Here is a 12,864-nt window from a genome sequence, read left to right on the forward strand (position 1 = left end):
TGCTGTTGATGTCGCCCTTGCTCGTAACCCCTGTGGTACTGGGGACGCTGTTGCTGAGTCCGCAACATCCAAGGCGATCTGAACTCCCGTCCTCGAGGCCACGTAGCCTTCTTGCATGATGGCCTTGAGCACTGGTTTCTTGCCCTCTGGAAGCGAGTCCATGAGGGAGGTTAACCTAATGTGGTTATCGAAATTATGGTTCGCTAGATGCGCTGCGTAATTTGCCATTCGCAACAGTAGAGTGGAGGAGGAGTAGACCTTTCTGCCCAACAGCTCTAGCTTTTTGGCATGTTTGTCTGTTCCCCCACATTGCGACGACTCCACCACCAAGGAATTTGGTTGTGGGTGGCTGAACAGGAACTCCGTGCCCTTTGTCGGCACGAAGTTTGTTTTTGTTTTTTTGTTTTTTTTTTCCGCTCTCTTGTGGACAGGCGGAATAGTCGCAGGAGTCTGCCATATCATAGTGGCAGACTCCAAGATTGCGTCATCAAGCGGTATTGCTATTTTGGAGGAGGCCGGAGGTCTCAGATTTTTGAGGAGCTTATGGTGTTTCTCTTGCACCTTAGCTGTCTGGATGCCTTGCGTGAAGGCCACCCCCGTAAAACAGCTCTTGGAACTGTTTGAGATCGTCCGGAGGATGGACGTGCCCCAGGGCCGTAGCCTCATCCGGGGAGGAGAGCGAGGAACCGCTGGGGTACGTCTCTGTGGACCCTTCCGGTTCCTGCTGGTGATGGTACACCCTCTCACTAGAGGTTTGCGAGGGAAAATCTCGGGGTTCCATAACCAGTCCCCCCTGAGATGCTTGAGTCTCTGTCCCCGGTCGCAATTGCCCTCGGGGGTACGAGATCGTTTGTGGGGATCTTTCCCCAGTAGATAGCCGATGGTGTCTATGCCCCGCGTGGTAGGGGCGACCATGGCAGTATAGGCACTGTTCTTGGGAAGGTGCATACCCTCTGCGTCTGGGGGAGGGCTGGAGAGAGCGATTTTGCGTAATAGTCCAGCGGTTCAAACCCCAGGAAGGGCAAAGGTGGTCCCAGCCAGGGTGAGGCTGGTTGCAAAAAAAAATGGAGAAGGGGGCTCCGGGTAGGCTAGGGGGGACCCCTGCCTTCTGGTTGGAGTCTGCAACATAAGCGGAGGGCTGTGAGAAAGCAACTCCACAGCCCTGTGCGGAGAGGGGCTGCAATGCCTCCTCTTGTGTGCAGCCTTCCCCCTCCCTTGAGGAGGTAACTCCGCCCCCTGACGTACAGGGGATCCCGGCCCCGTCCGCACCGAGCTCGGCACGCTCCAGGGCGGTGCCGCAGGTGCGGTGTCCTCTGGTGCCTGCAGGATGCATGCCTGCGCGCTCTGCACCGCCGGTTCCCCGGGGGTCGGTGCCGCTGCCTGCGGTGCCGCCGGTACCGGCGCTTGTTTAGCCGCCGCCCTGTCTGCGGTGCGGGGCGGCTGGCTGATTATCAGAGGCTGAGCCGCTTCCACGTGGCTCTCCGTGCCGCCGCCAATCAGCTGTTGCTGCGGCTGGGGGCTGCTTGCTCCTCCCGTCCCGCTCGCTATTGTTGCCGGCAGGGATCGGGCTGGGGAGACTTTCCTCCGTTTTTGCGCTGATGGGGTGAGGGAGGCAGCTTTCCTTTTAAGGGCCCTGGAGGGTCCCTTCTGCTGCGGCCGCTCCGGCACGTCTGGCTGGAGGGCCTTATGAAAAGCAGTTTTAAGCCGCCGCCCTGCCTGCGGTGCGGGGCGGCTGGCTGATTATCGGAGGCTGAGCCGCTTCCACGTGGCTCTCCGTGCCGCCGCCAATCAGCTGTTGCTGCGGCTGGGGGCTGCTCGCTCCTCCCGTCCCGCTCGCTGTTGCTGCCGGCAGGGATCGGGTTGGGGAGACTTTCCTCCGTTTTTGCGCTGATGGAGTGAGGGAGGCAGCTCTCCTTTTATGGGCCCCGGAGGGTCCCTCCTGCTGCGGCCGCTCCGGCACGTCTGGCTGGAGGGCCTTATCAAAAGCAGCACTTTAAGCCGCATCTCCCTGTCTCTCCTTAATCGCCTCTGGGCAGGACTCACATTTTTTTTAAAGCCTGAAGAGGACATTGTTGGTGAGTCTTTCAGTTGTTAAGCGGGTACTTAGCACCTTCCCTGTGCTGTTTTCCCCGTCCGATGGCCTGCCTCAGCAGGAGGGCTGATGGCCCGATGCTCCTGGCCTCCGGTGCTTGTTACTGGGACTGGATTGAAGCTGTCCCGCTTGTAGTTTGTTTTGGTTTTTTTTTTTTGAAAAATAACAACCGGCTAACTTGCAGTAGCCTAAGTACTTGAAAAACTTTAAAGAAAAACAGTTAAAGTCATTGAATACGCTACTTGGCCTTAGCCTAGTTCGGATTCCGTCTGCAGCCGACGGCGGTTAAGAGGAACTGGCGGGGACCGGATCGCGCACGTGGCCGGGAGCGCGCGGGGGAGTGGCGCACACCGGCGCATGCGCGGTCCGGCAGAAACTGCTTGGAAGATCCGATCTGCGGCGCCGGGCGAGCCCGACACCTAATGTGGAGCACCCACGGGGACACTCGAAGAAGAACCTCCATGATGATGGCCCCAACCGTGGCCTTTCCCACTCCGAACTGGTGTCCCATGGAGCAGTAGCTGTCTGGAGTGGCCAGCTTCCAGATAGCTATTGCGATCCTCTTCTCAAGAGGGAGGGCACACCTGCATCTGGGTGTCCTGGTGCCTCAGCACGGGGATGAGGCACTGGTAGAGCTCCAGGAAGGTCTGTCAGCACATGCAGAAGTTCTGCAGAGACATGTCGTCATCCCACTCCCCCATGACCAGCTGCTCCCACCACTCGGAGCTGGTGTGGTAGCTCCAGAGGCGGCGGAACAACTGGCAGGGGAGGAACAGGGGAGTCTGGTGGTCGGGGCGCCCCCATCTGCCTCCGGGGAGGGCCCCCCTGCCAGGAGCTGCTAGGCAGCCTCTTGTGCAGCACCTAGCAGGGTGCTTGCTCCTTGGGTATCTACCTAGAAGGCTTCCGGGTGCTGCTGCTGCTGCTGCTGAGGGTCCATGGCTGCTGCACATCAGTCTGTGAGAGCGTGGCTAGCGTTCTCCAGACCTCGTGCTTTGCAGGCTGGGTGTGTCTGGGAGGGACCCTTTAAAGGAGTGTCTTGGTGTTGCCCAGGAAGGGCTAGTCCAGCCGGTGACCTTGTCTGTGGGTTTTCCGGGCCTCTTATTTCGACAGGGAGCGCTTGTGTGTGTGGACACTCCGCGCTTCCTTCCGGGACAGCTCCTTTCGACGTTCCCCATCACTACTTTGACACTGAACATTGATGGCACCAGCCCCGGAGGATGTGTGGATGATACACATCAAAGTAGCCTATTTTTATGTTGTTACTTCAAAACAGACTACTTTGACGTAGTGTCCTGCTAATAAAGTCTTGATTTTGAAAAGGAAAAGGAAGCATGTGGTATTCCTGCAATGAAGGGCAACATGCATTTTAAGAAAGAAAATTAAAATTAAAAGTGAAATAAAACTGGCATAGTTAAAGGGGATTCGGGAGTGAAAGTCAGGAAGACAGTGGTACAAACACACATGTAAAGTGTGAAGAAACAGAATATGTAAAACATTTGTGAACATCCTGAAGTAAACATTTATTGCATTACAAATTGTATGTGCACTATTCTTAAAACAGGGGTTACAAAAAGTATGGTTTGATGTTATTTATTAAGGACCATTTCATATTCACATGCATTGCAGCTCTTGAATTACTGAGTTTTTACAAAATTTGGGGCAGGGGGGAAGCTCTTCTTGTTACTTTGGTTGCCGAGGGAACGAGAAAGCGAGGGAGGAACTAAAGGAGGGAAAGTCTATTTGTCCAGATGGACAATGGCAATTCAGGAAAAAAATATTAATAAATTCATTGTTGATTAAATGACCCCATTGTTTATATCAGGCTGTAAAGTCTGGGGCTATAATTCTTAATATTGTTATACTACTAAGTTCGTAGCAATCTTTGTGAACTGACAATGACTTTGCCATACTATATGTTTTCAAATACTGCCTTCATAACTGCAAGCAATTAATTTTTATGTCTATGTTGTATTATTTTTAATAGAGAAAAAATATGGCAATTTTGGAACTAACAAATAGTTACACAACCCACAGTGGAAAATGCAAAATGTTACTATTGCCTTTTCCAGTTTCAAAGTCCATTTTAGGTGCTTCGATTTAGCTAATACGCTTCACAATGTGTGTAAATTGGGCACAGTACAAACTAGAGATATGCCCTGATCAAAAACCAAGATAAATACAATTCCAATAATGTTCATTGTATTATTGTGAATTTGAGTTGCTTACCTGAACATAATGCCGGAGAACATAAACAATTTCCTCCTTTTGCACTTTTTCAGACAAAACTGTGTGAAACTTAACAAAGTCTTTTGTTCCAATTTCTGCATAAAGAATAACCACTGGAACATTTTCATTGAGTGTAGGAAATTTATGCTCGTCTTTAAACAGATATGGCCTGGGCCTACAATTAAAAACAAGTAATTCTGGAATTATATTTTGAGTTGACACTGATGTTCAAATGAAAGTATAATAAAGAAGAAAATTAGCATAAACAACTGATGAATTAATTACATTTTACCAAGTCATTGCCAAAAATGTACAACGGAAGATCACACCTTCAGGTTCACAGCATTTTAATTACAGTAGAACCTCAGAGATATGAACACCAAAGTCATGAACTGACCATTCAACCACATATCTCATTTGGAGCTAGAAATACACAAATCAGGCAGTACCTGAGAGTCACAGACACCTCAGGAATGGTGGCTGTTTGTAACCCGGAAATATTCATAATTGTGAACAAAACATTCATTGCTTTTTTCGAAGGTTTACAGCTGAACATTGACTAAATACAGCTTTTAAATGTTACTATACACAAGAGAAATGACACTTTTAGCATTCTTAATTTAAATGAAAAAAAGCATAGAACAATTTTCTGACCTTGTCAAATCTTTTCTAAAAACATTCTCTTTATTGTTTGTAGTTTACTTTTAACACAAGTAATGTACTGTAGTTGCTTTTTTTCCTTTTTTCTTCTTCTTTTTTGTGGTTGACTGGTGAATCCATAATTTTGGTGTACATAACTCTGGGGCTCTACATTTTAGTACAACAGTCTAATCTACTAAGAGAAACTGCACAGAAATGACACCTCCTTTACATATTTAGGAGCTCCTAAAGCTAAAAGTCTAAACAACTTCCTAAATATCCAGAAACAAAGTTTAAAGCACCATTGAAATCTAGTTTATTGTTTCATTTCTCCCCAGTAAAGAAAGAGATTTCAGGGCCAAATTTCACTGATGTTAAGACACAAAGTCCAGCTCTAATGCCAATCCAATTTGACAATCCTCCCCTGTCTCCATCTGTGAAGGGGCAGGCATGCCAAATCACAGTAGTAGTGCAGCCACATGAGTCCAAGTCACTATGGCCAGGTCTACACAGAAAGTTGTTTCAAAATAGCAGCCGTTATTTCGAAATAACTATCCTACCATCAACACAACGCAACCGCTATTTCAAAATAGCAGCTGCCTTACTTTGAAGTTAGTCAAACTCATTCTACAAGGAATAACACTGATTTCGAAATAGGTACTGTTAAGACAAGGAGTAGAACCTGTTGCAAAATAAGCCATAGTGCATCCAATGGCTCTATTTTTAAAAAGGCTCTACAGCTGCATTTACACTAGCCCCCTCCTTTCGAAAGTGGCATGTTAATGAGGCAGTTCAGAAGGTGCTAATGAGGAGCTGACATGAATATGCAGTGCAGTATTAGCATAATGGTGCCCTCACGCGATTCAAAGTGCCACTTTCAGAATGCACGCCACACATGTAGACAGGGGCCTTTCGAAAGGACCCCCCTCACTTCAAAAGCCTCTTCTTCCTATTTGCTTTTAAGAAGAAGGAGCTTTCAAAGTCGGTGGGATCCTTTCAAAAGGCCCCCATCAACACGGGCAGCATGCATTACAAAAGCAGAACTTTCGAATCATGAGCAGCCACCATCAGGCTAATGAGGCACTGTGTATTCATGTCAGCACCTCATTAGCATCTTCTGAACTGCCTCATTAACATGCCCCTTCCAAAACGAAGGACTAGTGTAGACACAGCATACATACGTAGATCTGTACTGCAAAATAGCTAATCAATATTTTAAAATTCATTTTGGGTGTAGCTGTGTTATTTCAAAATGAGATATTTTAGAACAGCTCTTCCAGAACAGCTTATTTTGAAATAAGGCTACTGTGCGGACATACTCTGTGTCTGGAGCAGGAAACCAGGCCCAGGTTTCCGCCACTAATGCCATGACATGTATTATACTTTTCTATGAAAAAAAAAATTGTAGTCTCAGTCATGAAATTTAAAGTGGGAGTTAATTCAGAAATTTAAACTAAACAATGTCTCAGAAACTGTCCAAAATCACAAACTATGAAAGGCTATATTAAACTACACAATTTTATATGGTCAATGTAACATTTTTATTTTTGTTTTGCATGAAGCAAATATTCCTGGACCTACTTGCAAATCACAGAAAGGATAGCCTATGGCAATTGGGGATCACACTTCCTTTTTATAAGCTATGTTTGGACATTGCCAACTCACATTTTATTGCAAGTCTCCTGATATTTATTTCTCCTAAAGCTCCAGCTTCTGGAACCCTGTGATTATGGAAGAATCCCAAATTTCATTAAATTTTATGTCTCTAGCCCTCATAGGTGCAGAGTAAAGCTTACTAATCTGATTTAAGCACACTCTAAACATCCCCAAATGAAAAGGCAAATAAAAAAGTCTAATATTTTAGGGGCTTGTTTTTCTGTTTCCTGACTTCTTAGTCTGTCTCATGATTATTTTTAGTTTAACTAATTATCTTTGAGCACCTAAGGATTCTACTTGAGTATTTGGTCCTTTGATTTTCCTATAGGGCTCCTGAAGCTCATTAGTATCTGTGCAAATGTTACTATGCAAAAACCATCTTGCAGTAATACTTGCACTAATAACCAAAGAGTTTATAAAAAAGGCTGGATGCGAGAGACAAGGTCTCAAAATGCCCTAATACACTGGCAAAATTATTTAATTTTGTTTTTAAAGAGATAATATTCTGGTATATACTTTAAGTTAGTAGTAAGTTTTCAGAGAAGGACATACACTTGAGTTGCCAGAAGAAGCCTGATTCAACCACCACACTGAAGTATTCAGGTAGAAACCAGGGCATTCAACAGGCAAGCAACTGCATTATATACTGTCATTCCAGCAAGAGGCTGTGGTAATAGAAAAAGCATTTAAGTAAAACTTAGAAGGTTTCCGACACAAGTAGAATACAAAAAGAATACATTTATAGGCACATAATGGACACGTTTTGTGGTTTAAATTTTATACATAAAGTCTTGGATTTCTGCCTTGAAGGTATTTCTGTTAGTTAGTAACATTTACGTCTAAAGAGAAGTAGAGGTACTATACTGTTTCCCAAAGTTATTTACCATTAGAAAGAAAAACAAAAAATCCAGAACACTTAACACAGATCTTGTAAACCACATAAACTAATCTTCTTTTGCTCCTTATTACGTGTAGTTGTATTAGCTAGTTCTGTTCGTGTATTTAGTAAGTGACTGACTTGTTATACAGATTTTACCTTACAAAATAGATTATCTAGGGGCCATGCTGTTTTTTGCAGGTATAGATTACAGGACATCTCCAAAGGAGGGAAGTCTAGCAAGGCTGGAAGCAAGCTTTATTAGGTCTGTGAAAATCAGTCACAATCTCTACTCCACTGAGTGGCTACTGGGGTCCAGAAGTCGAAAACATGAATGACACTGACTGGATGAAGGAAGAAGTATAAGAAAAGAATACACCAATTCAGCATATTGGCTGAGGAACACCAGTGGAATGCAATGTAATGTTATGGGATGGATTAAATTTTCCTGAATCAGGTAGGTGCAACATCTGGTTGGTGTAATATCTGATCTTAATTCAAGTGCCTTGCATGTTGAATAGTAACAGAGAGGAAGCCGTGCTTGTAAAAAGGAAGTGAACTCTTTTGCAGCTAAGTGCTGGTTTGATAGGCGCTTGGAAGTACAAGCAACAAAAATAAATGGTCCCCTGAAGTTTGATTCCTGCTGAATTCAGGAAAACAAGATTTTATGTGCATTATAGGTAAAGAAACAGGACTGCAGCAAAACAAAAAACAAGCAAAAAAAAAAGCAAGCCTGATTCCATCACCTTTTTTCCCCTCCCAACTGAAGCAACTTGCTAGTCCCCAAATTTTCATTAACGATTTGGGTGAGTCAAAAAAAAAGACTAATAGTTATTTAAACCTATCCTCCCCTAAGAGATACCCAGTGAAATGGAAAGTATGCCTCTTTACATCAGGCTGCACAAATCCAACATTATATTTGGATTTCACATTTTAGTTAATTTCTGTTATAAGAGTTTATACCATTTCAAGATCAATAATAACACAGTTTTCAAAACAGTTAAATGATAAATAGATGAGGTCTTCAGCATAAGGCATATAAAACATGACTCATGTACTTCATAAAAAACAAATCAGGTAAGCGTACAGTCAATATATTACAGCTTTTGTAACGCAATACTACATACTCCTCTTTAATGATCTATTTTCCTTAAGACAATACAATATATTTACCTCCCAGCTGCCTTCTTCAGAAGTTTTTTAATTTCATTAGTCTTACAGGTGCGCTTTTCATGGATCACCACAAATGCACTGCAACCTTCTGGTGGAGGTTCATCAGCTGCAATCTTAATATTTCAACAATTACACTCAACCAATCTGCTTTAAATTGCAATAAAACTTAAAATTATTTTATTAAAAAAACTTATCAGCTACTACTAAGTTGCTCTTCTAATTAGATACGTTCAAATTAGGCATATGTCAAGACAACAATTAAAATGATTAAGACCATGTCTACACTGGGGCAAAACTTCGAAATGGAAACCGGAGAATACCAATGAGGTCCTGAAATGAATATTCAGCGCCTTATTAGCATGCCACTGGCTGCAGCACTTTGAAAGTGCAGACTTTCGCTCCGACACAGCTCACTTACACAGGGCCCTTTTTCAACAGGACCCTGCAAACATCAAAATCCCCTTATTCCTATCAGCTGGCCATTAGTGTGGCCATTTGGAAGTTTTGCCCCAGTGCAGATGTAACCTAAAAGAATAAAGCCACATAAATATATTTTTCAACAGAACAGTCTACCAAATTTAGTTATATTTGAAAGAGCATAAACATCTACATCTATTGTTTTATCTTTTTGGTGAAAGTAGGTGGCTCGATCTCTCACACATTTTGCATTTGGAAAGGAGGAATTTTACTTTGAGTCATGTCATGATAATGAGTAGTGATAGTTACATCACAGACTCGTAAGCTCATAAAAGTTTAGGGTTTGGAAGGAATCTCAGGAGATCTAATCTAACCCCTTTCTCAAAGCAGGACCAAACTCAACATAATCACTCCAGCCAGGGCTTTGTGGAACATGGCTTTAAAAAACTGTATGGATGGAAATTCATACAGATTTCTAAGGTTGCATCTACACTATGAGATAAATTCAAATTTAAGGCAGTCAGCTTGATATTACCATGTGATTGTCTTCACTGTAAATACCATTAGCTCAATTTAGGGAGCACTAATATCAAGATTACAAAATCACAGTTACCTGATGGGTTTAATGTCAAGCTCAAATTCAGAGGTACAATTAAAGACCAGTGTGGAAGCGTCACGTCTTAAAATTGAAGCGCCACGTCTTTATTAGCCTCCAGAGGTGTCCCATACGTAACCCACAATGCCCCTTTCACTGCTCCACCGCTCTCCAGTAACAAGAAGACCATAAATTTTAAAGTGGGAGCAGCGAGCCTTTGGTTGTGGGCTCCTGTTTGTATCAGAGCCTAAGAAATGTCTTTCTTTCTTTGCTATTAGTGCTGTGAACGCATCTACGCATTACAAATAGCCCTTACTGGGAGTATGTGGCTCTGTCTCTACACCAAGAAACTTCTCAGCAGTTTACATTTGTGTGCAAACCCTCTTCCCTCCCCCACAGGCGCCACACAGTCTGGGTCTTTCCGGTGCTCTGCCACATCAGGTGGGTAGCCTCCAACCCAGTAAAAGGACATGCCTGCCGTTTGGTGCTGACCAAGCTGCCAGGTAGCATCATGTCATAGATTGCGCGCATTTACAGCTCCAAGGCTGGAAGAGGTATTCGGGGGCTTGCGGCCACCATAGGGAAGTTCCCCTGGCTGCTAACACATTGGAGGGCTTGCAGCCGCTGTGAGGAAATCTCCCCTGGCAGCTAAGGTACACATGGACTTGCTGCTGCCGGAGGGATGTCTTCCCCAGCAGCTAAGATACTGGGGGTTTTGCTGCTGCCATGGGGAAATCTCCTCCGATGGCTAAGATACTCGGGGACAACCACGTCAGCTGGCTCCCCAAAGAACCCTCCTCCCCACCTGCCCCTAGCATGGGACCACTGGGGCTTGCTGCTGCCATGGGGCAGTCTCCCTCATCGGCTGAGATAGTCGGGGGGACTACTTCAGCTATGTCAGCTGCTGCAGATCTCAGTACCCCCCCCCACACCCCGCCAAAATATTTTCGGGGGCTTGCTGCCCTTTGCAGACACCTTTTGCATTTGTATTTCGGTTATAAAATATTTTTGGTAATATCTGCTAACTGTCTTCATGCTTTGACCCCCTCAGAAACACGCAGTGGTGGGGAAGGGTGCTAATTGAGATGCCTCGTTGTGTTATAAGTTCAGTGTATGAAATTTCACTGCCATCACCCATGTTGGCAATATCTGTATACTGAAGGGGAAAGTCGAAAATTCTTTTTTCCTAGACATTTCTATCCTCTTTCTTCTAACTTAACAATATAGTCCAGGCCCCTGCATTATTTTCAGAGATCACGTGCAATGATGGGAGGTGGGACACTCAGTGGATGGCCAGTTGAGAATACAGTCGTTGCACAGAAGCATTATAGTGCACCAGAGAACCAAAGACTCTCCCAGTCAGCAACTCTATTTTCTGAAAAACTTTCCTATCTCCTTTTTCTTCATGCTTTTCAGGTCCCTGTATTATTTTCAATAATGTCAAAAATCTTTTCTCCTAGACTTTTCTATCCTCTTTCTTCTAACTTTGAGAATACTGTCAGGGTCTCTGGATTATTTTCAGGGAATGGCATATTTTCAGGGATCACACGTGATCACAGAATAGCCAGTTGAGAATTCAGCTATAGAAGACAGGTATTTGGGTAAACCTTTTTGCTGTCTGTGTGCACGCCCTACTTCTCCTTCCTTTCAATGGGAAAAATGAACGTTTTCCTAGCCCTGGAGGGAATGAGGAAAATGCAACGTGGGAAGACGATTGCAAAGACCAGCGAGCATGAGGGAACTGTGGGATAGGTTCCCACAATGTACTACTGCAGCAGTCGATGGTTGTCAATTTGACTGTGACAGCAATAAGTTGACTTTGTAAGGACATGGGAAGAGAGGATGGTGAAATTCGATCTTATAAATTCCAGAATTACAAAATCAATATTAATAAATTTGAATTTACCTGGTAGTGTAGACGCAGCCTTCGTAGCCTATTCTGGTGCTTTACTACCCTTCCAGTGAAATAGATTTTTTTTTTTTTGCTAATATTCATTTTAGATCACCCCCACTACAAATTGAGACAATAGTTTCTTTTTCAGTCATCTGCCACCACTCAGAAAAGGTGGCAGAAGTCTGCTATCAAATCCTCCCCTTCCCTTCAATCTTCTCTTCTGCAGACTAAATAAGCCCAGTTCTCTCAGCTTTTCATCATAAATCACTGCTCTCTGCTGGACTGTCTCCTATTTGTCCATATCCTTTCTGTGGCAGGGGCCCAAAGCTAGACGCAATATCCGGGTGCAGCCTCACCAGTGCCGAACAGAGAATAATCACTTCCCTCGATCTGCTGGCAGTGCTCCTAGCAATGCAGCCAAATATGCCATTAGCCTTCTTGGCAACAAAGGCACACTGTTGACTCAATGTCCAGCTTCATTTCCACTGTAATCCCCAGCCCCTTTTCCACAGAACTGCCACTTAGTCCCCAGGTAGTCCCAGTTGGTCCCCAGCCTACAGCAGTGTGTGCAATTTTGCACTTGTCCTTGTTGAACCACATCAGATTTCTTTAGGCCTAATCCTCCAATTTGTTTAGGTCATTCTGGACATTACCTCTACCTTGCAGTTTATTTCTCTCTCCCCCCAGCTTCATGTCCTCCTCAATCTTACGGAGGGTGCAATCCATCCCACCATCCAGATAATTAATGAAGGCGTTTAAAAAAAAAGCAAGCAAGTAGCCAAAATTAAACAATACTACCCTCAAAATTAAACAACTCATATTTGTTTTTAATTTTTCCTTTCTTACCCCCATTCCGGTAGTTCTTCTCAGAGCACTGATCAAGTCCCTAGATATCATTAACTACTTCATCCTCTGCACCCCTTCCCTACTCTCTCTCAGTTACAGTCTTGGCTCTACTTTCACAGAGGAGAGCAAGAAAAAATAAGAAAGCGGCTTCCAAATTGGCCCATCATCACTAGAGAATGAGTTTGCTGCCAAAGAATTAAACTAGGAGATAGCTGAGGATCCCATTCAGACTACTAAAAATTCTTTCCTTATCTTGAGAGCTTCTTTGCTACAGTACAACAGGAGGGAGTACATGCTGAAGTGGTGGTATAAGAAGGGAAATGAAGCATGCACTCAGATCATTCATATCTTCCCCCTTTTCAGAAATGGAAAGAGGTAGAGATCTGACAGTGCTGCGCTCTATTTTTTCCTGAATATTCCCAAAATATAGAGTAGGACAAGAAATAAGA

At 44.2% G+C, this 12,864-nt stretch overlaps 1 protein-coding gene across 1 annotated transcript in view; it reads right to left on the reverse strand.

Annotated features, from left to right (window-relative positions):
• UGGT2 (UDP-glucose glycoprotein glucosyltransferase 2) overlaps window positions 1-12,864 on the reverse strand; it is a 222,270-nt gene that overhangs the window by 195,323 nt on the left and 14,083 nt on the right. The window contains exons 4-5 of the mRNA XM_074989263.1: window positions 8,664-8,776; window positions 4,319-4,493 (exon numbers count right to left, since the gene is read on the reverse strand). Of these exons, the coding sequence (XP_074845364.1) occupies window positions 4,319-4,493; window positions 8,664-8,776 (288 nt within the window). The remainder of the gene's footprint in view (window positions 1-4,318; window positions 4,494-8,663; window positions 8,777-12,864) is intronic.

This window comes from Carettochelys insculpta, chromosome 1 (assembly GCF_033958435.1).
Source record: "Carettochelys insculpta isolate YL-2023 chromosome 1, ASM3395843v1, whole genome shotgun sequence".
NCBI lineage: Eukaryota > Metazoa > Chordata > Testudines > Carettochelyidae > Carettochelys > Carettochelys insculpta.